Raw genomic sequence first — 10,616 nt, 5'->3', positions numbered from 1 at the left:
ACTACATCACACCAGCATGCTTGAACCTCGACAAAAGGGCAAGGTTTATACACATCAAAACAGGTTCACAGCAGTGTAAGTGTTGTCAACCAAGCAAAACCCTCTGATGGCAAAATAAATCAACGATCTTTGCACAATTTAATCGCTAGTTAAATAAATGAAGTTACCCAAGACATAATAAAATGTCCTTAATAAAAATATGGAATCATGAGTCTGTACAACCAAGTGAAAAAGGGCGCACGTGTTTGCAAGAGTAACGTGGTGACTGGCTTGGCTGACAGTTAGTCAGGTTGGATAAGTGAACGTGACAAGGCGTGGATCAAATCTTCTGAGGATTAATATACACTGGGGTAAATATGACAACAGATAGCCATGACAAGCACTGAAGTGCACTTAGTAATATATTTCTACATTTTAGTAGAATTTTAGAATAAGTTTCCTCTTAAAAAGACGTTAGCAATACTGGAAAGTTGGCGAACTGCCAAGAAGTGTTTCCTGACACGAGTTATGTTACATGATCTGTTAAGTGGTGAAGCATTTGCTCTCCTAGCCGAGCTAGGGATTCTTCCATTTCGAAACAATGGAACACGACATGTAAATTCCAAAGATGGATGACAAATATAATTTTGTTACATACTGGTTATCAGTGAAGCTTTAGAAGTAGTCCAGTCGCATGTCGTTTTATAGAAGAGATACACTGAGGCTTTTCAACACTTGTGACTTGATTTTATCTGATGACTACATGCTACAGCAAATTATGTCAACTGGTTATTCCCCAATTTAAAGAAATTATTCACATTTTCAAATAATCTGAGAAAATCCTACTTCATTTTTTATAAATTCAAGGTATGGCATCAAATGAATGCCTCGTGCAACTATTTTCAACAAAGTCAAGAAGACATTTCGGAGTTATAAATTTGCTGAACATTAACCAGAAAAATAAGCCACGAAAGTTCCATCACTAGTTTTTGTTCTTGCAGGAAACAGGAGTTATAAACAACTGAATAGTTCGAATTTCTTTGATTTCAACTAAATACACACTAAATAAATTTGGAAGATAGACTTGTTCATGTATGAATGTAACTTGCACATTAAGCGACTAAATTACTGATCCACAGAGTGCACTGCAACCTAAAGCTACCAAGAGCACTGCATCACACAAAACTGCATTGCAACAGTCAGTAGAGTGGACAAACATCTACCATTACTTGTGTACAGGAGTCTCTTACTGGTAAATGTTTGTAATGTTTCAGGATAAACATTCTTGTAAACAAAATGCGGCTACATTGACACAAGAATCATCATCCATGAATGAAGGGATCAACAAACATTAATCTGACTATATTATGCCATTAATAGTAAAAGTAGTGCACATGTTTTCCTGGTCACTGACACTAAAGCAGTTCTACATTATTATAATTACTATTTAGGAAAAGCGCTAAAGTAGTATGGATCATACAGCACTTGGGAAATAGACAATCGGGTTCGATCCGAGGAATTGGAGAACAGATGCAAATCCATGGATCAAGAGCCTCTACTAGCATCAAGGCACCTCCCTTAGGGGGAAGCGATTTCGTAAAGTTTTCACATCTATTCAGAATATAATTATCTTTGAGCAGAATCTGACTTTAATATTAACACTATAATGTAAATATTTTTGCTAGAAGTGACAAAGCAATGGGTATGGTTTCATGGGTGTGGCTGCATGGGCGTTCAAACATGTTCTGTTATTGATTTTAAGGACTACGACGGCTTATGGACAACCAAGTGAGAAGCAGACTCAAGAAATACTGCTAGGTGGTAGGGAGCAAGATGCAGCAACTATGAAGGCTGTAAAGCAGGCTGGCTGGAAAAGCTTGACCTACCTGGGCAGGCTGGAAGTCATGGGATCCACCTCGAAGTGATGCTGACGGCGACGATCAAGGGTAGCGTAGCGCGAGGAACCAATATCGGAGTCGTAGCCCTCAGGTTCTGAGAGGTACCCGCCATACCGCGCTGCAAAGTGAATGAAAAACGGGGAATATTTAGTTACCTCTCAGTGTACGATGAACCGGAGTATCTGAAGATTTACTTTGCAAAATACAGTATAAATATGCATTTTAATATTAATTTTTAAAATAACTGGTATTATTCTCCAGAAGGATTTTTGCTTAATTAATTAGTATCTGATACCATTAAAACAATTTTTTTGTTACTCAGACTTTACAGTAGAAGCAGGCAAATACTCTGCCTCTGAGACAATACAATGAGCTCAATTTATACCTGTGCCTGATCAAAGTGGGACATACCTCGATGTCTCATCAAAGTACGAGAAAATATAAACAAGTTGACCATGCGGACGTTGTCAGACACTGCCACTCAGACACTGAGTGTTCACCTCACTCAAGCTGGAGGGATTGTTTTTAAATTATTTGCAGCTTTTCTCCACTAGGTGATGAGACCAACTATATTATATACACACTCAGATCATGTATAACATGCCTTATTCGTTAGGAAACATAACAGGCGTCTTCTGGCTTAGGTGAGAACACACTTGTGGATCCTTTAAAGGTTAAGCATCCGTTGGCTAACCCCCAAGCTAGGTTTCCACTTCATTAAAAAAAAAAAGAATCGCCACATAGTAATGACCTAAAATACAATTCTCTATATGGATAGAAAGCAAATTAAAACTGCATTGTGTATGTTATAAAACGCAGCCCAGCGCGGTAGGCAATAATAAAAATGTCATCTCTCACTACTTGTCAAACAATGGGTTCTCTATTTTCCCTCCCCAGCAATCCCTTTTGCAGCTTCAAAAAACAAATTCTGTATGATCTTTTTACAACCTATTTATTTCCTCTCACGTGCTTCCTTTTCACTGACCATCCCTTTCACTCTACGAGCCAGAACGTACCCTACATCCCTTGCCACCTACCCTATTCATAGCATCCCCTGGATGGTAAAATAGGCATGACGAGAAACTGAATTAAATACAAGTGGAGATTTTATGCGTTTGGTTCCAGTCAATATATCTGGTGGAGGGTAGCATCATGGTGAGTGACTGACACTTAAAGTGGTTGGTACTGTGTTGATAGTTGTGTTGTGGTGATGGTAATGGCTGCTTTTGGTGTAGTGGTGGATGTGTGGTGTTGAATATGTGGTGGTGGCGGTGGTGAATATGTGGTTGTGGTGGTGGTGGCGAATACGTAATGGTGGTGGTAAATGTGATAGCGATGGAGAATATGTGTAATGGTGGAGAATGTATGATAGTGGTGGTGAATGTGTAGTGGTAGAGTGATCGCAGTGGTGTAGCCTATGTGCGTGTGTGGTGGTGGTGGTGGTGGTAATGATGTATATGGTTGTGCAGTGGTGTTTACGTGGTAATGGTTGATAGAAGTAGCCATGGTGGATTGTTGAGGGGGAAATATTGATGGTGGTGGTGCTGGAAGAGAAATTTGTGGTCAAGTGCGGGAAAACAAAGTAATGATTTATATATAATGTTCTCATATTTACATAAATGCCGAGGATGAAAAAGACGAGTAGGGGGAATTTTGTTTGTCATAATTAATGTGTACATATCTCCTGACGGGAGTCTTAATAACATGATCCCGCCCCCTTACTCAAGTTTTGGTCATCTGACCAAAACTCGCTAGCTCACCAGTCACCATAAGATAGCTATAACCATTTATAGAGGACGTACATTCTTTTTAACCTGTTATTGGCCAGACTTAAAAATCTTTTATTTAATTTCATACATATATATATATATATATATATATATATATATATATATATATATATATATATATATTGGCAGTTTGGAGGGATATGTTGTGTATCTTTATACGTATATGCTTCTAAACTGTTGTATTCTGAGCACCTCTGCAAAAACAGTGATTATGTGTGAGTGTGGTGAAAGTGTTGAATGATGACGAAAGTATTTTCTTTTTGGGGATTTTCTTTCTTTTTTGGGTCACCCTGCCTCGGTGGGAGACGGCCGACTTGTTGAAAAAAAAAATTATATATATATATATATATATAATATATATTATATATATATATATATATATATATATATATATATATATATATATATATATATATATATATATATATATATATATATATAATATATATATATATATACACATAACACGTCGGTCGTCTCCCACCGAGGCAGGGTGACCCAAAAAAAGAAAATACTTTAATCATTCAACACTCTCACCTCACTCATACATAATCACTGTCTAAAAGACGGAAATTCTGGTGACATCGGTATCCCATGTGGGTATTTACAAAGGTGTTCATCCCTCCAAACTGCCATATATATATATATATATATATATATATATATATATATATATATATATATATATATATATATATATATATTACTGATTTCGTTATGTTATGTTTGACGTTCGTTTTGACAGTTCAATGTTTGTAATTTGTAGCATAACAAATCTCTCACAAGTAATTTTTACTCTTCAAAAACTTAAGAAATACGACATTACTGAAAGTATTGGTCTCATCGTCCCGATGGAGAGGCGTCAAAGAAAACGGGAAAACATTTACACTGAGTGAACAGACACTCGTCCATGACAAGAAGCAAACTGCAACAAAATAAAATTCCACAAGAGGTTCTCGTGTGATACTAGTTTAAGTGGTGATATTTACAGTGAAATATTTTTTCTTTCTACTTACCTCAGCCAATCATAACAAGACAGTATATTAGTCTGTCATTAATGTGTTGAGGATTGTATATCAACGTCACTAAAAATTTTTGCTACTCAATGCACAATTTATCACCTCAGGCGAAAACCTTTTGTTTGTAAAACTAACACAAGACAAATACGTACAATGCTATAAAGTCATATATGCACAAATTTATGAATAAATGCTAAATTTATATTTAAAATGAAAAATAATCTATTTCTATGCGTTGGTTAATATGACTAGTCTACAGCTAGGCTTGAACCATTATACATCTTCCTGCATGAGCCACCCAACTGGTTACAGCGCATGCATAAGAAAATGAACAGAGTTAGTGTGAGAGAATGCATTTCTCCAGCTCTGAGACTTTTCTATACCTTTATTTTGCCTGTACTTAGACCTAGGAGTGTCTGGAAGTAATTGGAGAGCAAAACCAAATTAGGCAGTGAGAACAATTGATAAGATTAATGAATTTTGGAAAATATTTAGAGCATAATTTATAGCTGCAGAGAAATAATTTAATGAACATGATTATTAGCACGAGAAGGTAGAACAGTTTCACAACCGCCAAAAATAAGACAATAAATTAATCACAGAAATCATTATAGGTATCTTAATTCTTTCATAATTGACTACATTATTTACTTAAATATTAACATACTAAAGAATTGAAACATATTAGGAAAAAACATAAGTAACAAAAGTTTTGTTATAGAAGAGAGACTGTGAATATATAGTTATGGTAATGTGAAGATGATAAAGCAAGACAATGTTCCCAGGAGAGCCAGCAAATAGGAGACCCCGGGGGTCAAGCGACAGTAAGTAAGCTGCTAAAGGTGTTTTAATTCCTGTACTCATGTGTACCTCTGGGGACTTTGTATTTGATGATGATGTGGTCGTCTGAAATCAGAGAGGAGTTTTAAGGAAAAAACAGCAACAATTAACTTGGTCGACATATTTACATCACTGGACCTACATCTAAGATGAATTCTGAAAATACAATCGAGTCCACGATAGAGGTGTTTTACAAATTTGGAATTTTAATTCTCTCAGTAGTACAAAATATAATTTATTTACTAATAAACAAATTATACATTTACGTTTTAAGGGGTACAAAAATTAAAGTACAGTAATTATTGAAAGTTTCACTGATCTATTAGTAAGTTACTTCTGGACTAAAATTATAAGAATAATTTTAAAGCTTCATCTGAATTATTGTTTCATGACCTGAGCTGGAAGATAACGCGATAAGAAACACCTCATGGACATCCTACTGGCATGTCACCAGTACATTAATGCCCAGTGTGACTAGTACACTATATTAATGTACTGAAAACAGTCACATTTCTGACTCAATATATTCAATGTCTAAAACTATAGGTTATGAGTACTCTAAATTATGTCACACATGGCGAGAGCAGAAATATAAATTCTTACATAGGTTCTTGATAGAACGGATCGACATTGTGTACATTATTTGACAATAAGGCAATAAAAATGTTCACAATTAGTGACTATAAATATGAATTTTTTTAAGATTAATTCTTTAGCCCTCTACAGTATGTTTCGGAAAACCAGTATGATGCAAAATCCGAGATGTTGTTTTTCCTCACTTTCATATATATATATATATATATATATATATATATATATATATATATATATATATATATATATATATATATATATATATATATATATATATATATATATGTATATACAAGTAGGATTAATCTAACGCTATTTAATACACGTTAAACTGGAGGGTATTTTTCGGTATATCTCTTCAACCTCAAAATAATCTAATTGAAAGCAAATATTGTAATATTTTACCTGTATTCATGTGTATTGCAGCAGTGTTAACATCAACACTACAATACTGCTGCTGGGATAGACTCAAACTTGAATTAGATGGCAAATAAATATGTACTGGTATAGATGGTTAAACTGAGACCCTTCAACTTACAAATGAACTGTTTTCCTGGTGTTTCAACTTACAAGTGAGTTGTATTCCTGGTTTCAATTTACAAATGAGATGTATTCCTGGTTTTTCCTTTTACAAACCAGTTAGTGTTTCAACTTACAAACTGTTTGCATAGAAAATTAATTAATACAAAGGATGGTTATGTCCCACAAACTATGGTACTGTTACTAACAAGTTGTAAAATTGAAACTGGTTCTTAAGTGCTTCGTTTGTAAGTGTGGATGTGTGTAGCTTTAGGTGTTTGTAAGTGTTGGTGTGTATCTTGTAGTGAATAAGCTAAGATTCTTCTGTACCTTATGTATTACTGTTTGTAACTTCATCCACAAAAAAACTCTTCTCCATGTTAATATGAACTTAATTACGGAATCATAGGAGCATAAATATAAAAATATCTTAGGTAAAATAAAATTATTTTTTCAAAGCCCACACAATTGGAGATGCAACAAGACGACGTTTCAGTCTTAACATGTCCTGGATGGACCTCAACGTCGTTTAATTTCATATCCAAATTGTGGGTTACTTGTGAATTGCTCCAGCCAGGGTTTTGTGACTTATTATATGGTCAATAAGTAACTCCAGCAAAGAACCATTCTTACTCACCATCTTTGACTTTGTGTAGTGAATCAAACATTCTCCTGTACCACTCTCCCTGATGCTCTGATTTTACACCCTGAGGACAAAACAGTAAACGTTAAAACATATCTAATACAAGCTACGCTGAGCAGGAGAGAAAGTGACAGACGTCCAGTGACACATTACAAGTTCCCTCATACGTATTCTCAATTTTACGTTTTTTTTTTTTTTTTTTTTTAAGATTAGCATGGTCGTCTTTACTTGGTGGAGGTAAACAGTGTTCTAAGCCAACAAGTGAAAATAAAGACGGTGGGAGCTGGGGACGACTTATTACAAGGCTCCACCCCCCCCCCCCAGCTGGGCTGAAGCCTACTATGGAAGGTTACTCTGCAACCTATGTTTTTAATTTTACCTTAGTGCTACTGGACTTACTGTAATGTATTTATGAACTAATGTATAAATACCATACACAAAAAAATGTAATATCACTCGGATATAAAAACTAATCAATTAATGCTTCCTTAAGCGCTTCCTCTCCAGTGAAACTGGTTTAATATCTAGACACTAAAGCATTTTAATGTGGTAACAAAATATTTCGAGTGGACAGAGCGGACTGCCTTCTCACAGCTTAGCTCAGATTGTCATGCGAAATGTGAGCTTTTGTGAATTCGAGACAAAGGTTCCTGACAGGCGCATCATAATTCTGGCAGCGAAGTAACATGCTCCGTAACACGTCTAAAGAAACATCCGCTTTAACACGATTATTGATTTTATTTACTACCTCGAGTTTACAACAATAAAGTTGTATGTACTACCTTGAGTTTACAACAATAGAGTTTAAGTAAAATTTAAATATATATATTTTTGTGAATTAAAAGCATTGGGCTGCATGTATTTTACTGAACGTTGTAGAAACGATAAGATATATGTTTTTGCGAACCATTATTTAGATGCAGCTGCAAAATATACTGATATTGAGTAAATATAATGATTTATTAACTGCTCTGTAATATAAAAAATGACAAATTTACAGTGAAGAAAATAGGACAGCTTTGTCATTCAGGAGAAAACGCACGCTGTCTATTAGTACACGCTCCGCACTGCCAGACGTAACCCACCTGTTATTTTAATTTCGTTGAGTTAATTAAATGCAAATGTACATTAATATATGTAATTAAATATGCACAGTATATTAAATATGCATAGTATGCTAAATAATGCAGAAAAGAATTAACAGCAATTCGGCGAAATGTACACGTGTAACTGGACTGACTACCAGTGCATCAGTGTGTTCAAACGTGGATTTTAGCACGCACTGCTGATCTCTGGTACATACTCGGCCTAAACTACAAAAAAGTAAATATCTGTTATGCTAGGTTTGTTCAGCAAAAATTACTTTCCATTTAGGTACAATTCACCGCCAAATTAAGAAATAATTTAATTGTAGATGAATGGTTCAGAGAACCGACAAGCTTATAAATTAGACACATGTGCAACACTTGGGTATCATTAAAGATACCCGAGTGTTCCACATGTGTCTAATTTATCATAATTTCAGTGGTAGGCTTACACCAGCCTTGTCGGTATCCCCATCCACGTTGTTTATGTTGGCGTGGCAAGATGGTTTGTCATTTTTAATGTGTGTGTAGACGTGCAGCGCTCGCCAAGCCAAGATAAAGGTTGTCAAGTCAAACATATAACTGCAGAGCACACACTAAAGAATTATTAAAATCTCCTGTTATACAAAAATAACCCGCAAGTAGGAGAGAGAAGCTTACGACGACGTTCGGTCCAACTCGGACAATTACAAAGTGACTTTGTAAATGGTCCAAGTAGGACCGAAACGTCGTTGGAAGCTCCTCTCTCCTATGTGCGCGTTATTTGTGTATTGTTTTTGGTCTTCTGTTATAGTAGGTCTCTGTTAATTACAATATGGGTATTCTCTTGTAATGTGGGTATTCTGTTGTACTGTTGGCATTTTGTTGTGTGGGTATTCTGTTGTAGTGTGAGTATTCTATTAGTGTTGGCATTTTGTTGTAGAGTGGGCATTTTGCTCCAGTGTGGATATTCTGTTGTGGGTATTCTATTGTAGTGTGGGTATCCTGCTTTGTATAGGACTATAAGTCTTCTGTTAGTTACAATGTAGGTTATCTGTAACAATGTAGGTCATCTGTTAGAGGGTATATCTTCTTTATGTACGTTTTCTGTTAGTCGTAGTGTCGGTCTTCTGTTAGTTTACAGATACATGTTAGTCCTGGTGCAGGTCTTTTGTGACTTACATTACAGATTTTCTTAGTTACATTGTAGATCTGCTGCAATGTTGTAAGGCTCAGCTGACTAATTATCAGCTCAGCTTTTATAACTTGTCAGTTTTGGTATTTTGTCAGGTATGCTAAAATTTCGTCAGGGGTGCTGTCTTCTGACTGTGTTTGTCAGGGGTGCTGCTTTCTGTCAATGTTTGTCAGGGGTGCTGCTTTCTGTCAATGTTTGTCAGGGGTGCTGCTTTCTGTCAATGTTTGTCAGGGGTGCTGCTTTCTGTCAATGTTTGTCAGGGGTGCTGCTTTCTTTTTACAGTTTCTCCGGGGTGCTGTTAACCATCTATTTAAGTATAATGTTATATCCGCAACATTATGTATAAGGAATGATATGTACTGCTGACAGTAAATTTGAAATACTTACTCTGAATCCTTTTAGTTTCATCATTTTGAAAATCCTCAATTTATCCTACTCGGCAGCATGAAACACAAGACGGGGAAATATTGTGTAGTGGCAACTATAAAGACAAACACAAGCTGGAGCACAAACACATTCGCAACTATATGTATTTAAAAATCACCCACTCACACATACACACACACACACAAACGCACGCACGCACGCACATGCACGCACGCACATGCACGCACGCACACACACACACACACACACACACACACACACACACACACACACACACACACACACACCTCTGCAGGATAGCTACAAACATCACACAATGTAAACGTAAAACATAGTTTGTCATACATTGACTTTGTTTATCTTTTAGAAGCATCTAATGACAAGATATGGACATAAAAGCTGAATTTAAAGCACCCAGTCTACTTTTGCTCTGCAACAAATGGCTGTCAAGCTGTGTACTTTTTTGACAATGGCTGCAAAGCTGTCTATCCTGACAACAGACAGTGTAGCATTCTACAGGCTTCTGTCTTAATACAGACAAATCTTTCTAGTGACAATTTACATTATAGATACACACATATATACTTGTATGTATATATTTACACGAGCTAACAAAATCACTAACAAAGGTCTGGATTCATATCATTACGTCACATTTCTTCAGCTGCAAGAGCCTAATCCTACACTT

The 10,616-nt window shown here is 35.9% G+C and overlaps 1 protein-coding gene across 34 annotated transcripts in view; it reads right to left on the bottom strand.

Moving 5' to 3' along the window:
* LOC128689952 (uncharacterized) overlaps nt 1-10,616 on the bottom strand; it is a 1,227,005-nt gene that overhangs the window by 268,165 nt on the left and 948,224 nt on the right. For 32 of the 34 annotated variants that reach the window (XM_070088626.1, XM_070088623.1, XM_070088625.1 and 29 more), the window contains 3 exons: nt 7,277-7,346; nt 5,557-5,592; nt 1,866-1,995 (listed from right to left, as the gene is read on the bottom strand). In XM_070088626.1, the coding sequence (XP_069944727.1) occupies nt 1,866-1,995; nt 5,557-5,592; nt 7,277-7,346 (236 nt within the window). Of the gene's footprint in view, nt 1-1,865; nt 1,996-5,069; nt 5,103-5,556; nt 5,593-7,276; nt 7,347-10,616 lie in introns of all 34 variants that reach the window. The other 2 variants (XM_070088602.1, XM_070088606.1) reach the window with 2 other exon arrangements.

The sequence above is a fragment of the Cherax quadricarinatus genome, chromosome 25, assembly GCF_038502225.1.
Source record: "Cherax quadricarinatus isolate ZL_2023a chromosome 25, ASM3850222v1, whole genome shotgun sequence".
Classification (NCBI taxonomy): Eukaryota; Metazoa; Arthropoda; class Malacostraca; order Decapoda; family Parastacidae; genus Cherax; species Cherax quadricarinatus.
Note: the sequence above shows the minus strand (reverse complement) of the source record. Positions and strands in the feature narration are given on the sequence as shown.